The 21,327-nt window shown below is 35.0% G+C and overlaps 1 protein-coding gene across 2 annotated transcripts in view; it reads left to right on the plus strand.

Annotated features, from left to right (window-relative positions):
* The window catches only part of ARL15 (ARF like GTPase 15), a 165,870-nt gene extending 145,115 nt beyond the window's left edge, over window positions 1-20,755 (plus strand). Inside the window, exon 5 of one of the 2 annotated variants that reach the window (XM_070935891.1) lies at window positions 20,485-20,755. In XM_070935891.1, the coding sequence (XP_070791992.1) occupies window positions 20,485-20,637 (153 nt within the window). In that variant the 3' untranslated portion in view covers window positions 20,638-20,755. The remainder of the gene's footprint in view (window positions 1-20,484) is intronic. The other variant, XM_070935892.1, reaches the window with a different exon arrangement.
* Window positions 20,756-21,327: the final 572 nt, after the last annotated feature.

A 21,327-nucleotide genomic window follows, 5' to 3' on the forward strand; every position in this document is an offset into this window, starting at 1 on the left:
GATAATCTCCATAGATGTATATAAGTAAGAATTAAATCATAACTCTAACAGCTTTTCCAGCATCAGTTATAAGCACTGTTTTAGCTTCTCTTGCTATATCTATATTTATTTTTAAAAAAATCAGCACAGGGCTTTGCAGTCTTTGGGCTAATTTCATACAGAGTTTTACCAAATTCTTTATGATAGATATTATCACTACTTTCAGGTTTGGGTCCTTTCCTCCTTCAGTTCTCTCAACACACAGCTCCCACTGAACTATTTCTACAGAAATTGTAGAAATGGGCAGGGGGAAAAAAAGAATGCTTAACTATGCTTCAAGAACTCCAGTATTGTGTATGGTATTTTCTCTCATTATCCTAAAGTGCAGGGCAGTGGCTCAGCAGTGAAAGATAGGGATAATTTCATATATTATACTGATACATTACAACATCGATGGTTTGTGGGATGAACTTGATGCATATTGAAGGCCAATACCAACTAAAGAACTGGCAGCTATGATTTCATAATGTTGGGTATAAATAATGATATTATTTTAAACCCCGCTAACCATCATGTGGCGCAGTGGTTAGAAGGTAGTATTGCAGGCTGACTCTGCCCACAACCAGGAGTTCAACCCTGACTGGCTCAAGGTTGACTCAGTCTTCCACCATTCCAAGGTCAATAAAATGAGGACCCAGATTGTTGGGGATAATATGCTGACATTATAAACTACCCAGAGAGTGCTGTAAAGCACTAGGTAACATATATAAGTGCTATTGCTGTTGCTATAATAGGTTCACTATAGTACCATAAGTATTTTAAACACGGGGGGTACCTAAATCAGTAGCAGTTTTAGATAATGTTTTTCCGATTATTATTATTTTCTTTCTTAGAAGAAAAGTATAAACTTTCTCAAGATCAAATAGGACATCCATTGGGATAAAGTAGTATTTGAAAGTTTGTTTCATAACATTCAGTGTTCAGTGATATCTATAGGATTAGCAGAGATGAAGAACAACTTTTGTTTGTGCATTTTCTTACATTTCTGTTCTTACTTTTTCCATAATTCAATGAAATCCCAAATTCCAGGACCCCACTTTAGTAGGGCTTTGTTTTTGGAAAAATAAATTATATAGCATCTCCTCAGATGCTATATAAATGACATTAATATACCTCAATTTAGAATATGATTTTATAAAAATAATAGGATTAAAATTATAACCTGAAAGTCAACAATTTACCTGTTCATACAATCCTTCTGTCATGAACACCTTTAACCAAGCCAGTATTTCTTGGCCCTCTTTTTCCTTCCTCATTCATATTGTATGCAGTTATATAAGTATTGTTATACATTATAAGTTATCTGTTAAGATGGTCGAATATTATTTATGAAGTTTAAAAGGTTATTCTAAAAAACTCCAAAAGTATTTGACATAGTAGTGCCTGTTGTTATGGTAACACCAAGATGCTTTTTTCAAATTGTAAAATCAATGTTTTTTTTTAAAACAGAACTTATATCTTGAAATGATCTTTCCTGTCTCATCATTGTTCCTAACATTTTGCAATTGGTGTTAATATATTCTGTGCAGAAAGCAAAATAACAGAGTTGGAAGGGACCTTGAAGGTCTTCTAGTCCAACCCCCTGCTCAATCAGGAGATCCTATACCATTCCAGGCAAGTGGCTGTCCAGTCTCTTCTTAAATGTCTCCAGCGATGGAGCACCCACAATTTTTTTTTTATTTTTTTTTTATTTTTTTTTAATTAGATTTATATGCCGCCCTTCTCCGGAGACTCAGGGCGGCTTACAATGCGTTAAGCAATAGCTTTCATTCTTTTGTATATTTATACAAAGTCAGCTTATTGCCCCCACAAACTGGGTCCTCAATTTACCTACCTTAGAAAGGATGGAAGGCTGAGTCGACCTTGAGCCTTGGCGAGATTCGAACCAGCAGTAAATTGCAGGCAGCTGTTCTTAATAACAGGGTGCTTTAGACCACTGTACTACCAAGGCTCTTGGAAGAATAAAATCATGCTCTCACATAAGAATAAAATCATGCTCCCACATAAACTGATTGAATATACTGTATGTCACTTTTTAAATGCTCAACAAGGGTTGAAAACATGTTAAACAAAGAAGAAAGGAATCTTTAAAATACAGATAAAAAGAAAAGTAAGTTGATACTAGCTTAACATAGTTAAGCTATAACATAGTTTTACCAGCAAAACATAGCAACAACAAATCCTTAAAAAAACATTCTGAATGTAAATGCAGGGTATATTTACAACTGAGAATGTGAAAGAAAGAGAGCCAATATTTTGGGTGTGTTTTGCACATATTGTAAAAAAAATTGAGGAATTGCTTTTACTTTGAGAGTTAGATTCTATTCTAAGGCTTTTGAGAATTTTGTATTATTTGCCCTCTCATTTTCTTTCAGCATTTGAAGAATAAAGTATCACAACTATAAAAAAGAACGCTTACTTAGCTCACTTTCGTTTACTATTGCAGTTGTTTACTGTTCCTGAGCTATTTCTAGGAAATTGTATTAAAATGCAAAATGGATAATACATTGTGTAATGAGTTTTTATTTTAATGAATAATTGTCTGACAATTTTTTTTAAAAAAAAGTAATTGTGCTTAAATATTCTGTCTGAACCAATATAAATTGCAATTAGTTTAACTCTAATTGTGTTATGAATTTAGCATGTGTTAAGTAACTGCACTTAATACTGTGAGATGTAGGATGCCAAAGAGAAATGCCTAAACTCCAGATTCATGAACATAGTAAACATATGTTTGTTTGTTTGTTTATAATGTGTATGGCTGCCCATCTTAAAACACAACTCTGGCATTTTATTTATTATTACCCTCTATAAGAGCAACAATGACTAAAGACTTAAGATCCCATTCCATTTTTAAAATTAAGAAAACTATACAAGTGAGTTCTAAAAACAAGCTTTATTAAGTATCACTCCATAAGTGCCTGCAAGGTTGTGTCATCAGGCAACTGATTGCAAATTACATTATTTGTGTGATCTTATCAGGCACACAGGCCATGTCTCTTTCATTATGATGTCATGATGCAAGCGCCATCATCAGAACTTGTGCTGGAGGCCAGAGTGTCCCCTCTTTTTGAGCCATATTCTCTGAGCTATAGGTACTGAAATTATGCCACCAGAGGCATGATAGCTTTGGAAAAAATATTCCCAACCTGATAAAAGGGATATATGCAGGCGAGTAGAGGAAATTATTTATGTTATTAATAGATGCCTTAAGCCTGTTAAGGAAGCATTTGCCACACTACCTTCCTTTCATTTTCAATGGACAGTTGCACTAAATAAAATACTTTGATGCTGTGTTTTAGTGATGCAGTTTTGGATGATTGTGGACAATTGCAATTTCATGAGGTTTTGTAATTGTCTTGATGATATAATGCAGCATATTTCATTTAAACTTTGGAATTTGTAAAATAGTATTTGTGAATACAAAACTCCCTAGATTTTCATCTTTTATAGAATTTTATAGAAACGTAAATTAAAGAAATATGTAATACAGGTAATCCTCGACTTACAACAGTTCATTTACCATTCGAAGTTACAACATCACTGAAAAAAGTGACTTACGACCATTTTTCACACTTACAACCGTTGTAGTATCCCCGTGGTCACATGATTAAAATTCGAACACTTGGCAACTGGTTCATATTTAGGAAGGTTGCAGTGTCCTGGGGCCTTGTGGTCCCCTTTTGCAATCTTCTGACAAGCAAAGTCAGTGGGGAAGCCAGATTCACTTAACAACCGTGTTACTAACTTAACAGCTGTAGTGATTCACTTAATAACTGTGGCAAGAAAGGTCATAAATGGAGCAAAATTCACTTAACAACTATCTCACTTAGCAACATAAATTCTGGGCTCAGTTGTGATCATAAGTCAAGGATTACCTGTGCTGCAGAGTTTACTGTGGATAAAGCAGAAATGCTTATTAAAATTATTTAAAATTTATAAATGCCCTTTCAAGACATAGTTGTACAATACCATTCTACTTTCTTTAGCGGGAGAAAGAGAGGTTCCACAAACCTGTCCATACTGAATTTCCCATTGTATTAAACATTTGTTGCTAATGTGGGGTTGCAAATCAGTCTTATCCCACCAAATGCTTTAAATACCCAGGCTTGAAAGGGATTGTACAATTTAATTAGACATTCTTTATGTAGGTGAATTTTTGAAGGTACTCATGTAAGAAAAAAGTTGAAGGCGTGGTCACGTTCTACCTTGAGGGCATAGTCTTCTTTTTATGGTGACAGATGAATAAAATGCTTCTGCTCTTCGTGATAAGTGGTTTAAATCAATCTGTTACTACCGGTACTTATAATGTTTTTGAGAAGGTATCTAACTAGACAATGCTCCAGGCAAGGGTGAGAATATGAATAATAATTCTCTTTTTCATTATGTATGAATCCAAAAAGAGATTTAAGGTTTTCACATATGGCAGGAAAAATGGTCATGCATTATTTTGAATACAGGTCATATATAAGAAATGTGCTTTACTTGACCAAGAATATGATTGGTGGCCCATGGCAGTATACCTCTGTCCATTCTTGTATGTACAATGTTGTGCTGTTTAGCGTGTCAAAATTCTTTGTTATGAAGATCTTCCAGTATAATTCATTCTAGTTCTCTTAATTAAAAAGATTTTAAACTTACTACTATGTTTCTGGATTTTTGTTTGCCTCATGGAAGAAAGTAAAAAGTTGCTTAGTTTTAAGGGTAAATCAATAAGAGACATTAATTTTTTTTGGGGGGGGAGGATAAAAATTGTGATTCAATAGTTTGGCCAACTACCCAATAGAGATTTTCTTTGCAAGGAACGTTTTCTTTGCAAAGAAGCTTTAACAATAGTTAAATGTCAGATTTGAAGTAGATCACCTTTCATTATGGTTAAATGTCAGATTTGAAGTAGACACAGGAAATCCAAACAGATCCAATTGCCTTTCTTTATGTTTATTTTCATTATCTCATTGTTCCTGTACAATTTGCTGCTGATACCCAATGCATACTATGAGTCCAAACTTGATTTTATTATAATATTGTAATTGTTGGAATGAAATCCTATTTCTGTTATTTATCTCTCTTTTTAGCACATTTTTAGTAAAAACAACACAAGCAAGTATACATTTCCCTTGGCTGAGGTAGATAAAATCAGTGGTTACGAGAAGGATTTTTTCCCCCCATAGTAGTCACAGGGCATTCGAGCGAGGTTCCTGAGTCCACTTTTAAACCTAATGTTTGAAGAATAAAATCCTTTCTGATGCCTGTTTTGAAATGGCTTCTTTATGATTGATGGATTGTAAATTGTTTAATTAAGAAGATATTGAAATTTCAGCTTTGTGGTGAACTGACTCAAGGTGGATTTTTAAAAAAATTCAAAGGCAGTATTGAGCCTAGGGCATTATCATCAACCAAAGAGCAATAGGTAAATAAAGTTAGGTGAAGTTCTCAGCATGGAAGTAAGTAATAGTAGTATGTACAACTCACTTCAAAGGAGTTGTTGCAGAACTGGGATTTTTCTTCTTCTTCTTTTTCTTCTTCTTCCATTATTATTATTATTATTATTATTATTATTATTATTATTATTATTATTATTATTATTATTATTATTATTATTATTATTATTGGAAACAGGGCATTTGGGGAAATAATCCTTTTCTATATAACATGAGCATGAGACAGGAGCAGGGAGAAAAGAGTATGCAGTCCTTTTTAATACCACTACTGCTATGATATCAAGGTGCTCTTGATTTTGAAGGGAAAAAAGACATCAACAATCCTACATCAAATTGGTTTTGGCCTTCATTTGTTCTGCTACTGTGTTTAAACTTCTGAATATATATTTTTCTTCATAATGCCAGGGAACAGTTATCATATAATGAATGATATGAATTAATCTTTCTACAATTTCCATTTAGTTTTGTTTCTTTCATTATGAAGGATGTTGCTTGCTTGATCAGGTCTTCTATAGTGAGGGATTATGGTCTGTCTTTTGCAGAAATGAGATGAATTTAAAGTCTTCCATAATATAAAGGGAAGTAAGGTTGCTGATTCAATAGGGTGTATAAAACCTGTAGAAAAATCAGAAAGAATATTGGCTCATACTTGTCATTGGCTGTATATTCATCCTTAAGTATGTGAAGAAATCAAGATGACATATTAGAAAGAAAAGAAATATTTAATAAATAATATGGAGAGATTTGCTCAAAAGAAAGGAAGGCAATAGAAAGAGAGAAAGTTCCAAATTCTACTTCTGTTCAGGAATGCAAGTGAATCAGTTTGGCAATTCTGCAAAAGAACATTTGAAATGAAGAAAATAATAAAAGCAGTGGTGTTTACAATGAGTTGCCCAACCAAGGAAGAGATATGAATTGTGCTTTCCAGAAGCTATTGTAGCTATTTGTAAGAGAAATAAACTCGAGAGGTTACTGGTGGGGTATTGAACTTGATGACTTTCTACCCGAGTATGTCCTTGATAGTACATAAAATGTAATATTAGAGTATTGATCTAAGAACAGGGAGACTTGAGTTCATGCCTTCCTGTCATTCATATATTCATTGGACAGTTAGGGTCAGTCACTTGCTCCTCAGCTTAATCTGCATAGACATGCTATGAAGGTCATATAAGCAGGAGGAAAAGAACCAGTGGTGGGATTCAAAATTTTTTACTACCGGGTCTGTGGGCATGGCTTGGTGGGCATGGTGTGGATTGGTGGGTATGGCTTAGTGGATATGGCAGGGGAAGGATACTGCAAAATCCCCATTCCCTCCCCATTCTTGGGGGAAGGATACTGCAAAATCTCCATTCCCTCTCCCCCCCCCCACTAATCTGCTTTCCAGATCTGTTCTCCTGTGCAGGGCAACAAAAGAAGACCTGGAACTCGGGAGGCAGGGAATAGATGGGGGCGGGGCCAGTATTTGCCGGTTCTCAAAACTACTTAAAATTTTCTGGTTCGCCAGAACCAGTCAGAACTGGCTGAATACCACCTCTGAAAAGAACCTTAAGCAACTTGGAAACAAAGCAATATGTTAATACAGCAGAAATAACATCAGTAATTGTCAGTCAATTTCAGGGCCCATATAAATACAATTGTTTACCCAAGCTTTAGTTTCTTACAATGTATTTGAGACTCACTGATATAGAAGGCTATATTGTCCTGCTTTATTATTCTATTGGCAGCATTTTATTGTTACTGCTATAAATATAGTAAATGATAACTTTCACATCTGGATCTTTGTGTAATGAAGCAGAAATCTTCGTAAGGAAAAGGCTTTTGCCACATACATATATATATATATATTTGCTATGAATTTGGATTGGAATCAGCCTTCTTATTCCGATACCCTCCACATATTTGGGGACTTCATTTTTCCAAAGTTTTAGATCACGTGATTCATTTCGAACTATTCTGTCTAGATTAGTAGTATTAAGGGCGGGTGCATGCTATTCTTTGTAAGCTTAAATGTTATTTAGTGGTCTGTATGTTAGTATGGTTTGTGATTGTGTTATCAAAACTGTCCATTCTATGTGACAAGATATGAATTCAATCCTGGAAGAGTAAAATATATTTCATCCTTAATAGATATTGTTCTTTCAAGATTGGCCATTAAATAAATTGGAGTGGCTGCTTTAGGCTGAAAATGTTGAAAGGTGGGGAGTGAAGTCAAAGCATTGGAAGACAGAAATATGAGTGGTGTAAGATATATTTGCAACATTAAACTACTTTTAGTGATGCAATATCGTATCCCCATCATCAGTGTTTCAACTATGTTAATTTGTATCAGTTTCCCCAGACATTAAATTGTTTATTTTCTATTAATACAATATTCATCTTGGAATATTTAATAAGGGATGCAAACCAAAAATAATCTGTCTTTCTGAAGTGCACCTTTATTTTTACTTTCAGATCAAATGTTCATTGTACAGAAAAAAAACTGCATAATATATATAATATTACTCATATAAGTCTTCTACCATAAATGCACATTTTACTTCAAAGAAAAACGATGTATATTCCTCAAATAATTGATCAGATTTTATCAGTTTTTACAGGTAATGCTGAACACAAAAGTCTTAAACATTGAAATCTCATTTTAATTCCAGATAGTATTTACACGTTAAGAATACATTCCTGTGTACAGATTTCAAAGGTGTCAAAGAATCTTTTGACTGAGAAATCAGAGGCCATGGGTGTAAAGGGATTGTTTATATTGCAAAAAGAATTAATAGTTCATTTACCAGAGAATCCACATTGGTTTTCATGCTATTTCCTTGTGTGATATTAGCCCTTATTCATTGTTTCTAGCTTAACACTGTCAGAAGCACTCTGGTAAATAAATGATTCACAGCCTACAATGTATTATTTAGTTCTTTTTAGATTACCAAAGAGGTCAACATTTTGCATTCACCTACTAAAACATTCTATTTATATGGAAAGCAAAAATAAGTGTCCATTTTCATAAGGGTGCTTAAGTCTGAATCTCAGGTTTTTTTAATATACTGTATATATTTTATAGCCACTACAGCACTCTGTGTGTATATGTGTGTACATATATAATTATGCACAGCCAGACAACATGTTTGAGGATCGTAATCCCCAAAATCCCAACAACATTGAATTGGCTCTCCTAACATTTGAAAAGCACCATCTCAGAAAGGGCTCTATTAGAAAGTTGGTTTATAGTAGAAAAGTTAAGGGCATGGCAGTCTTCCAAGTTCCCAGAAAGAGGTGAACCCAGATGTTACCTGTCAAGATGCTCATAGCTTTAACAGATCTGTCACAAGGTCAGACAAATACAACTTCCCCATTACTTGGCTTGGCTCCATTTCTTACATCTTCAATTAAGAACAGTGGAAGAGTTCATTCACAGTCATTGACCTCATGTATTTAATTCTGCTGCTTAACTCTGATGTTTTTAAAAATTCTGACATATATTGGGCATTAAAACACAAAAGTAGTATAACATAAGTCATATTGTGAGTAGGTTCAGTCTATTGTTGCAGTTGGTTTGTCAATAGGACTAGTACATTTTAATAGTTTCTAGGTTGTACATTTCATTTATTGTTCAAGTTGTACAGAACTGATAATTTCCAAATCAATTGTTTAAAAATTAGCTGAAGGAGGAGAAAAATAGAAACTTTCACATTGTATACTTCCCCCTCACAAAAAAAGAAATAAAAGTTTTTAGCAGCCTTATTGGAATAAATATGCAGACTATTACTGATATGATTGAGCAAATACCGAAATAATTATTTTTAATTTCAGCATCACATGTATGCATAATGAATTTAGCAGAAATTTAAACTGCATGCTAACCATTTTAGGAAGCTAAAATATTAATAAGACATTTTTTAAAGAATTGTACATATAGGTTTTGGGAATTTTTTCATATATTTTTTTTAAATCTAGACATTGACACGAACCTGAATAAAAATTGCAATTATTGAAGCATTCTTAAATATCTGGCTTATAATATGACTTTTTACATTAATGTAAGATGATAATAGATAACACGATAAATTACTTATAAAAGATGCTTTTGAAGCTTTTATGGAATGTGTTTGAGTATCATCCCACTTCTGAGGATGTGGACAGGGCTTTCTTGGCTGTCAGCTAGGCCAACTGTTTACTGGATCCTGATCCCTCCTGTGTCATGAAAATGGGAGCTGACCCATTATGATTGATCCATTAGTTGGATCATTGCTATAGTGTTGCCTTTTTTGATGGAGGGGATGGTTCTCCAAGTCTTGAAAGAGGTGGTTATGTGACCAGTTTCCGGCCTTCTTCTTTTTGAGGAAGATTATTGAGAAGGTAGGAACATGGTGGCTCAGTGTCTAATACATTGAACTTGTCGATCAAAAAGTCAGCGGTTCGAATCCCTAGTGCCACATAATGGGGTGAGCTCCCATTACTTGTCCCAGTTTCTGCCAACCTAGCAGTTCGAAAGCACATAAAAAATGCAAGTAGAAAAAGGAACCACCTTTGGTGGGAAGGAAACAGCGTTCCATGCACCTTTGGCGTTTAGTCATGCCGACCACATGACCATGGAGATGTCTTTGGACAGCACTGTCTCTTCGGCTTTGAAACGGAGATGAGCACTGCCCCCTAGAGTCGGGAACCACTAGCACATATGTGCGAGGGGAACCTTTACCTTTACCTTTTATTGAGAAGGTAGGCAATCTGCAGCTGATGAGAATCCTGGAGAAAACAGATTCTCTAGACTCATTTCAGTCAGGTTTCAGGCTAGGATTTAGTACCAAAGCAGCTTTGGTCATGCTTATTGATGATCTATAACTGAGTTGGTAGTAGTGCATGCATTCTTGTGCTCCTTTATCTCTCAACCATAGTATGCTTTTGAGCTAGCTCCATGGGTTGTGTGCAACATTTTGAAATGGTTCCCTTATTTCTCTGTGGCTGGTTCCAATCAGTGTTGGTTGGCAGGGAAAATCATCCCCTATGCCTTGCATTTGTGGGCTGATGCAGGATTGTATTCTCTTGCCAGTCCTTTACAACATGTATGTGAAAATACTAAATGAAGTAATCCATTGGTTTGGAGTTTAGTATCTTTCAAGTCTAGGCTGTCGAATTAATCCTCTTGATGGATTACTAAAATCCAAATCAGTGGAGATGTATTGGAGCCTTGGGAAAGTTTTATTTGTTGATTTTGATTGATTGATTAATTGATTGATTGATTGATTGATTGTATTTGGCCATATATCTCATGCATGTTTCTGGATGGCTAACATTTAAAAACAGATTTAAAAAATAATAAAAAGCAACCAAGTTTAAAAATAACAGAGATTACATAAAATAACAAGATAACCAAGAATGTTCAGGTAAGACAGCTAAGACCAAGAAGTGGGCTCACCTACATAATCGGGGCCCCAGGCTTCATGGCAAAAATTTTCAGTGTCTTGCAAAAGGCCAGCAACACTAATTTCTGAAAGGTGGTCACCACAACAGAAGAGGCTTTCTTCCTGGGCCCCGCCATTTGGCAATCTCTGGTGAACAGGACCTAGGTTATGCCTCTCATGCTGGATTTAGGGATGAGTAGACACCACTGCAGAGAGACAATTCCATAACTAACCTGGCCCCAAGTTATAAAGCTTGTGACACCTGGAAGCATCCTGATAGCCAATGCAGTTTACAGAACAGAAATATGTGAGCTGCACTGGCTCCCTATTGATCTCCGGTCACAATTCAAGGTGTTGGTTATTACCTTTAAAGCCCTACATGGCTCAGGGCCACGGTATCTTCGAGACCGCCTTCTAGGGCATAACTCCCAAAGACCGGTAAAATCCCACAGAGTTGGTCTCCTCCGGGTCCTGTCAGCTAAACAATGCCGGCTGGCGGGCCCGCGGGCGAGGGCCTTCTCTGTGGCTGCCCCAGCTCTCTGGAACCAGTTACCTCCTGAGGTCCGGACCATCCCCACCCTATTGGCCTTCTGAAAAGCGGTGAAGACCTGGCTTTTCCGGCAGGCCTGGGACCGCTGATCTTGCTTTTGCGATCCGGCGAGATCCGGCCATGAATGGTGTGAATGAGTTTTAATGTTTTTAATGTTTTTAATTCTTAAATGTTTTTTATAATGATTTTATTTTTTTTTTTTTTATTAAACTTTTTAAGGTTTTAAATAAACAAAAACAAAAGAGAAATAAGAAGAAAAAACAAACATTCAAACAATAACATAGAACAACATAAACATAATATAGATTTTCAATTTGTATCGGATGTGCAGTGTTTTAACTATTTACATAGATAATACTTGGTGACATTTTAACTCACTTTTAACCATTATTTAACACACCTTTAGATCTTTCTTTCATTCTATCATGCAACCACTTGTACCACCTTTCCCACACCATATAGTAAACTGACTTTTCATCATTTAATTCATAGGTTAATTTAGTCATCTCTGCGCACTCGAGTATTTTCTTAATTGTAAGCTCTTCTGGTGGTTGAATTTTCTCTTTCCAATACTGTGCGTATGCCAATCTAGCGGCTGTAATTATATGGATCATTAAATGTGTCATTTCCTTTCTATATGGCTTCTTTATTATTCCCAGGAGGAAAATCTCTGGTGTTAATTCAATATCTTCATCAGTTATTTCATATAACCATCTCCTAATTTTATTCCAGTATCCTTTTGCTTCCGGGCATGTCCACCACATGTGAAAGAAGGTGCCTTGACCGTGGCCACATTTCCAACAATTGGGATGTATATTGGGATATATCTTCGCTAGTCTGGCTGGGGCTAGGTACCATCTATGAAACATTTTGTAATGGTTTTCCTTATATGTCACCACTCTAGTCAATTTAACATTTCTGTTCCATGCCTCCTCCCATTCCCCAAAATTTATATTGCGCCCTATATTTTTCTCCCATGCAATTATTTGGTTCTTCGTAACATCTTCGAACTTGTCATCGTTTAATAGATAATTGTATAGTTTTGCCAGAGTCTTTTTATTTGTTCCCATCAAGACTTTATCCAGTCCATTTGATCCCAGTTCTAAACCATATTGTTCTTTGTCTCTCTGATATCTGGATTTTACTTGTGCATAAATCCACCAATCTAAAGTTATTCCTTGCTCTCGTAAGATATCATTTGGTTTAAGCCACCCTCTTTCGTCTAGGATATCTTTATATCTGCCCATTTTCTCCCTCTCCCACCTATTTGGGTGGGTCAGGGCCTCCATCGTTGAGAGCCAATTTGGGATTTTTTTGTAATATTTTTGCCTAATCTGGGTCCATGTTTGTATCAGGGAATCTCTAATTTTATGTCTATGGAAATGTGTCTTCCTTTTCTTCTCCGTTTCCCAGATGTGGGCATGCCAGCCTTTATAATGATTTTAAATGCATTGTGAGCCGCCATGAGTCTTCGGAGAGGGGCCGCATACAAATTGAATAAATAAATAAATAATAATAATAAATATCACATGTATTGAATGACCAACACCCATAATTGCTTACACACCTGCATTTTTCCCCAGCTGAAGCTTTGAAAGAACAGATGGAACGTTTCCAGAACTAGTAAGTCATAAAACCAAAGCCACTCAGAATTACTAGGGTTGACCCGAAGTCTGTTGTTTCCATCCAGCCTCCCACCCCAGCCTCTAGATACTAAGACAGGATCTTTACAGTGTTGTGATATCCTTTTCAAGATCTATGCATAAGTTCCTATGGAGCTCTTAGGATTGTTTGTATTTTCTGTATTCTTTCCTCCTATTGGCTCTTAATAGATCTACCTATCTGAGGTAGTGTTGCCTTCCACCCCAAAAAAGATATAAAACCAAAGAAATCCTCTTTTTGAACAAGGAAAGATGGTGGTAACTTGATTGAAAGTACTTCATAAAAAAGCAAAAAATCCACTACAGTTGGGTTTAAATTTAAATGAATGGACAGCATGAAATGGTCTTGAAATGAATCTTAAAAAAAGTGAGAATAGCAATTATTCTACTTCTCAGTGACCTTTCATACAAGTGTCTTATTGAAGAGAGTGCCCTAATAATACTCTGGTGGTACTGACCAGTAATCTGGTAATTTCCAAAATTGCTGAAAGTTTAGAACTACACAACAACAAAGAAGTTATTAAGTTAGCGCAGAATGAAACTGCCAGATTATAATTAGTACATTTAAGTGTAAGTATATTATATCAATTCTAAAGGAGCGGCAGTGGCTGCTTATTATTTGTAAAATCAATCTTCTTTAAAAAATCTGTTTTAATCCCAAATCAAAACAGAATTTATTTGTCCAGATATTTCAGGTACAATTATGCTTATCAGATTGTTTTTTTATTTTTCTTGCTTCGTTATGAAAATTTTGCTATTTTTGATGTTTTCTCCTTATCCGTGTTTTGTTTTCATGTCTGCACAAAGGAAGGGCAGTTGAAAAATATTTCAAATAATAAATAAATGCAACACGTAATAGAAAAATCTAGTCAGGTTCATTTGTGTTTTCTATAAATATTGAGCTGTCTGCAATTGCCTATTGCGTGGCAATTGTATATCATTGTTCATTGTTCAAATTTAAATATTCTATTACTAGTCTGCTGTGAGACAGTTATAAAAGCATATTAACTTTATGATCAAATTTTATGATCTTTCTCATTTGCTCTCTAGACAGTTTATTGTTCCACATTATTCTTTAATTTCTTCATTGTTAATCGGTTTCGTCTCACATTGACTCTGTGCCAAGCACAGTGCCCTGCTATCTTTTTTGAACATCTGTTCCAGGCTATTAATAGCCTTACTATTTATTAACTCTTAACTATTTTTTAGACAGTTGTGAATATGAAGCAATAGTCATAAAGTTTTTAATCCTTAATATTAAGCAGGTAGATCTCATAGAGAAAACACTTGAGTTCTTTTATATGGAGCCTCCTCTGTTAAAATCAAATCTGACTCAAATCTGACTACCTTGGAAGAAACAGTTCATAGATGATTCTACATATTATCCATTGATCATCTGTATTTTCCTGGACCCTTCTTTGTGCCTTAAATTATCATCTTGGTCCTAGATTCATTTCAGTGTTAATAGCAACTATCTACCTACTGTCATAAACCTGTTTGAGGTTATCTATGCACATTTAGGAAAACAAGAAGATTCACTTATGATTTCACTGCAGGAATGTAATTTATTTTCTAGGGTAGCCTATTATTAATTCTGTTCCCTTCCAATCGCCATGTAAGACCAGTGTCCTTTTTTAAAAAATCTTTAATCATTTTTTGGCTTGTATTTATGTTCCTTTTATCCTGATAATAAATTATTGTTATGTTGTGGCACTGTTGTTTTTTTTTATCAAACATTTATTGGACAATTCTGACTTGGAAGGCCACTACTTTATTGCTTGTTCCACTGTTCTGTGTTGTTTAAGAAATTTTGAGTGGCTTTTGGAGACAGGATATAACTGATAAATATGTAAGCCTCTACATTTTCCTGTCTAAGCTTAGCAATCACCATTTTCTCTCTCTCAGCTAATTCTCCATTCACATTGTGCACTGATATGCTATCACTATCAGGTTTGAGACCAAATGTGTAATGCAGATTATAAACCAAAACAACAAAAATTAATAGTTTTTTTGCTTAGTTGTAAACTCGGATTAGACCAGACTTCAGATCTTGAATGGATTTGCAACTGGTGTAATGTTGTTGCTTCCTGCTTTGATCTGCAATCCCCTACCAGAGAAGACAGGCAAGTATATGCGTTTATATATGTTTATAAAACTGACAACATCATGCATTGTTAAAAATTCTTAATTCAACTTAATTTTAGTAATGAACATTCTACCTCTCCATATATATTTAAAGTCCTACTGTTTGAAGATTCTGAAAAATATATCTAAGAATTCAATTACTATCTGTTCACTTCAAAAAGATTCCACATCTGTTCTCTCGCTGTTCTCTCTCTGTCTCTCTGTCTCTCTGTGTATCTGTCTGTGTCTGTGTGTCTGTGTTTCTTTGTTTTTGAACTGGATAGGTCTCTTTTATCCTAAAACCTTGGCACCCTATTAAAAAACCCCTACTTTCTTGTTTGTTTTATTTGGGGGGTGTTCATTTCTCTTCAATCTCCTGGGTGACCACAGTGAATCAAGGGATACCCCCAGATTATTGTGAAATAGAAGTTAGAGCTTTCCCTCAATATCACCCTCAGATGTATAAAATTATTGGTAGATTAGTTTTCCTATTCCCCAACAGTCTGTATGTAACTGATAGGAGGGAAACAGTAATACAGATCCTATCAGTTACATACAGATTGCTGGGAACAGCAACCAGGGCATAGAGGTAGACTGGAAACAAGGGTGGAGCCGCCAGAATGTCATCAAGAGAGCAACAGATTGGCCTGTCTTAGATCAAAGATATCCTTTGAGAAGGGTCTCTGTGCTCTTCACATAGTTCTTATGATTGAGATCCTTTAGCTTTATTGCAAAAGTATTTCCTGGCTTCAGACTCTGTCATATTCTGCCTTGTAATTGAATACATTTCCCCTCCTTTTAACCTTATGACAACTTAATTTAGATGCATCCCAGTACTAACACACATTAAAATGAATTTGTTTTCTCCTTCAACAAGTGTAACACTAAAATAGGTTGGTTCTGTCCTTTACCAGGCCTGATTTGCTCAGATTCTGTGTTGCTTTAATACGAACTGCATCTCCCTCTTAAAAAAAAAACCTGCAAAATTGGGAGGGGGCTACATCTTCATTGTTCTGTGTCGTTCGGCAGCACATTTTAGTATATGTGCTGCCGAAGCAAGCACACATCTTCATTGTTCAAAACCCCAATCCTTATGGTTAAGATTTGTAAGGACTTATACTCTCTTTTTATTTAACTAAGATGATAGAAAATAGGGAAGTAAGGGTTCTTATACTTTAATTGTAAAATATGTTTTAGATACAATAATACTTAAAGGTACCATTGAGGCATCTCCAGGATAGAAGTGGGAAGAATGGTAGATAAAAGAGGTCTGTTTTCTAAAATGACACATGTGAATACCATGTATTTGCATGTATACCATGTGAATACATGTAAATATACTATGGTGAGAACTGGCAACAGCTTTATGCTGAATGTGTTGAATGGCAAACTTGGGTTCTCTATATAGCAAGTACTGTCGTTAATGCAAAGGCAATCAGTGTCTAGTTATGAAGGCAGTAAGTTATGTTTTTCAACACCAGTTGTTGAGAAACATGATCAGGATGATGCTGTCATGATCTCTCAACCTCTTTGGGGTTCTCATTGGCATCTTATTAACTACTGTAAAAATAGAATAGCAGACTAGGCATTCCAATTCAAAAGAGCTCCCCTTATGGTGTATATGCATGGATAGAGGTTTTTTTCCTCAAATGCTGCATTAGCTTCAGGCAGAAGTTTAAACAACAACATGCCAATCATACAGTTACCAGCAGTGTTTTTACTTGAAGAATGAAATATAAGTATTTTTACATGGTGCTTCTACACAAATATGATAAGGGATGTGTGTAACTTCCTCTTGCCATATAATTTAAGTGCATGCTTTTGTGATGGTTTAGAAAGGGCCTTATTGTCCTTGACATGGAATTAGTAGCATAACTTAATTGTATGCAGCCTCCTTAGTTCCTGTATGGGGCATGACCACAGTTGATGAGTTTCTCATTCAAGTAACCCTCGACCTCATAAAATTGGACTCATACCTAAGCCCACCCTTTATAATGCCAGATTTTTTTCTCATTTTCTGCCCATGCAGTTAACGTAAACGTGGTTTTAAAATACTGTTTTAACAGAATCAATTTCATGGTGAATGCATCTAGTCAAACAAGCCATTTAAACAACATCTTACTCGTGTGTAGCAGACCATTTTACAATTACTTGATAGTTTTACAAGTCTGTGTTTCAGACAGGGTAATTGGTTGTCTCTGATATGTGAGTTTGGGAATTAAACTCATTAACTTCATTCAGTGATCAGAATATTTCTTAGCAAACTTTGTTCTGTAGTGGTGCCATTTTTAATGGCAGTTATATTTTAATATATTGTAGTTAGAATGCAAGAAAAGAAATAAATTAAGGAACAAATTACATATCAAGTCACGGGGTATATCTTTCTAATACCTATTATAATTTTAGTACTGTTTAATAAAATTGGAATTTTCGATGATATTGCAACATAGCGGTATAACCACTTGGTAAGATCATAATAATCATTTTTTGGACTTCTGTGCATTCTATGAATAAAAGGAACAAAATAATTTTAAATAAATTTTCTTAGACACAGGGTTGCATTTATGTACTTAGACTAAGTGTTGCTCTTCAAAGCAACTTTCATTGGACATAGTATCTTGTACTTTAGCAACTACATTTCAAAGTGATATTCATTTGCCTTCCATTCTCTGCATTTCCTTTTTGAATGTTCCATAATCCTTCTGTATTGCAACTGAGAAAACTGAAAAAGTAATAGCATCTTTGAGTCAAAAATAAGTTGAGTTTGATAAGAAAATAGCCATCTGAACTAAACAAATGTACCCATTTCTCTTGTTATTATATTTCCAATTTTAGCTTTAAACCCGTACTTGGCCATACCTTGCTAGTTGATTTTATTTTTAATTCAATTTAAGTGGTCAGAGGTATTGATTTTCTCTTATCTCAGCAACTACAAATACTTAGCTGGTTAATGGAAGCCATATTTACAGTGATGTATGATCTTACATAATAAGAAAGCTTCATGTTTGACTAAGTTTTGTGTTCCAGAAATGGAAATTTTATCTTTTTAATTCATTGTGTTTTGTAGTTATAGACAGTTGTTGATTTAATATTCTAAAATCAGTTTTTATATTTTGTGTGGTTAACTGCAAGATTTATTTTCTATCATCTATCTATCTATCTATCTATCTATCTATCTATCTATCTATCTATCTATCTATCTATCTACCTACCTACCTACTTACTCAGTTTCTATAGTTACCCATCTCAACCCCATTGATTTGCTTAGCTTTGGAAATTCTGGTTCCAATTGTGGTTGTTTAGCACTTTGGTTAAGATATGGTGTCTGAAGTTGTTGCTCCTAGTATTGTTGCTGTTGTTTTAACTATTCAGTTGTATTCAACTCTTGGCAACTTTATAGGCAAGTGCTGTCAATGCTTCCCTGTGAAACACAGATTCTTTCAGTTGTTGGATGTTCATTTTTGTATCAGTTTAGATGGCATCAAGCCAGCGTGTTCTTTGCTTGCCCCTTCTTCTTCTTCCACTAACCATTGCTAGCATCATTGACTTTTCCAATACATCTGTATTAGTATTAGTTTTTGAATACTTAATTTAATTACTATTAAATAGTTAACAGTGAAATATACAGTATTTTTTAGATGGTAGAATATACATTGAATCATTTTCTTCACAATTAGTCTATGTGCTACCTTCATCTAAACATATAGGGAAAAATAAAGCCTCAGGATCTGTTGTCTCATTAAATGAAGTTAATGGGAGAACTTAGACTGCAAATGCTGGGAAGGGAAATTAATAAAAATTCCTTAAGTCATTTGCTGTCCTCAGATGTGGTGGATATTATTTTATTATTGGATTTTGAGATAACTCAACTAATTTAAACCTGTTTAGTATGTGAATGGAAGACTTCCACAAAATGCCAGACTTTACTAAAAAGTTGAGAAAACATCCCCGGCAAAAGCAATCCATTTCTGTATTATGGCCAGGAATACAACCTGAAGGTCTGCAGGAAGTCACCATAATTCAAGCTTAACTTGAAGAAAGCTTCTGTAGTCTGTGAGTGGAATGGAGGAAGAAGAGCATTTTATACTTTGTACTGGGCTGCAAAATTCTTGGTCTCTTTCTTTACTTTTCATATTTCATATTTGGGTGTAAAATTTGGAAAGAAGTCAGTTTTGGTCATACCAGGATCTGTTCTGAAATCTCCATGATTCTTATTTTATGACACTTTTGTTAGTCTGGTGTTTTGAAGGTTAAATTCATACCCATAATTTCCATAAATGCTCGCCAGGCAATTCAGTTAAATTTAAAGTAATCCTTGCCCCATTGCATACTGTATACATATGCTTTCAAAAAACACATCTTAAATTGGTTTTGACAGCTGTTTATACTTGATTTGTAACTTTTAGAATGTGTGAAATCCAGTGAATTAAATAACTTTCAATCTGCTGTCTGAGGGATGTTGATGTGCAACAAATCACAAAGAATACATTACAAAATTATCTTATTTACTAATAATCATTCTGAATATTTCAAGTCATATAACCTTAAAGGGATCTGATGTTTGTCCATTTCATTAAAATTAGTTTTGGGAATGTAAATATGTCTTTATATTATCTTCTCTTGGAGAATTTGAACATACTTATTCATCCAAAGGACTAATTGTCCCTAATATCTCTAATTTAGAAATTTATTGTATAATGTATTGTATAATGGAAAAATAGCATCTAGACCAGTGGTGGGTTTCAATTTTTTTTATTAACGGTTCTGTGGGTGTGGCTTGGTGGGCGTGGCATGGTTTGATGGGTATGGCTTGGTGGGTGTGGCAGGGAGAGGATACTGTAAAATCTCCATTCCCACTCCACTCCAGGGGAAGGATACTGTAAAATCTCCATTCCCTCCCCAATCCAGGGGAAGGTTACTGCAAAATCCCCATTTCCTCCTGATTAGCTGGGACTCAGGAGGCAGAGAATAGATGGGGGCGGGGCCAGTCAGAGGTGGTATTTACCGGTTCTCCGAACTACTCAAAATTTCTGCTACTGGTTCTCCAGAACTGGTCAGAACCTGCTGAAACCCACCTCCGATTTAGACAAACTAGTTATCCATAACATAAACACATGCAGTGCACAAGATCAACTTGGTGTCAAGAGCAGCAAGAAATAACTCCAAAAATGAGCATTCAGCCATTTCTATTTTGAAAAGAATAAATGGTAAACCGGAAAAATAAATGGAACTAATTTTTTAAGATGCTGCTTTTTCTCTTTTTTAAATAGATCAAAAAGTATTTGGAACTTGAACCACTTGCACGAGGGAAACGTTGGATACTTAAACCCTGTTCCTTGGATGACATGGAGTCAGTAAAAGACAGCTTTGGCTTTCTGATAAATTTACTAGAAGACAGAGATCTTGAGCCTTCAAGGATGTGAAGAAAACAAGGATGGTTCTCAGATAACATTCTACCTGTTTGTCTCTCTTTCAGTTGAATTATGGTTTGGTATACAGAAGGATGTGTTAGAGCTTGCAATAAATATATTTTTGCATTAATCCCAGAAAGTCTGTTTATAAATTCTGTGAATCAGATTTATGATTATTTTCAGTGATGGCGCCTGTACTACTGAATCGTGAATTCTTGTTATTTACCAACAAATCAGTTCGCTGTATAAGAGTTTCCTGAGTTGTAATTGCTGTATGGGCAAAGTTTAAATCCAGCTGTAAAGGGAGACCCAAAGTTTTGTGGAAATTATAGTCGTTGAGAACTAGAGTACGTTTTGAAACCAAGGAATACATTTTGATGCAAAGAACAGCAGACTTTTCAAAGAATGTACCCCACCCCTACTTTTTAACAATTACAAATTTATTTTTTTTAAAAAAATAATAATAATAATGCAAACCATTAATTTAATAGGAAGGGTGGCAAAAACCTCATTCATGAGGTTTTCAATGAAAATATCAGTATTTTGTTAGGATTAGGAAGCCTCAAGTGCAAATTGCCTTTGTAAATTAAAATTAAATTGATGATTGTATAAAATGATGATGAAATGGAGGCTCCCTTGTACTTAAAAACAAGAAATAAGAACAATAAGTAAATTTAAATAATCTGATACATTGGATGTATC

The sequence above is a fragment of the Pituophis catenifer genome, unplaced genomic scaffold (genome assembly GCF_029215685.1).
Source record: "Pituophis catenifer annectens isolate HBS135680 unplaced genomic scaffold, rPitCat1.0.hap2 SCAF_2, whole genome shotgun sequence".
NCBI classification, from domain to species: domain Eukaryota; kingdom Metazoa; phylum Chordata; class Lepidosauria; order Squamata; family Colubridae; genus Pituophis; species Pituophis catenifer.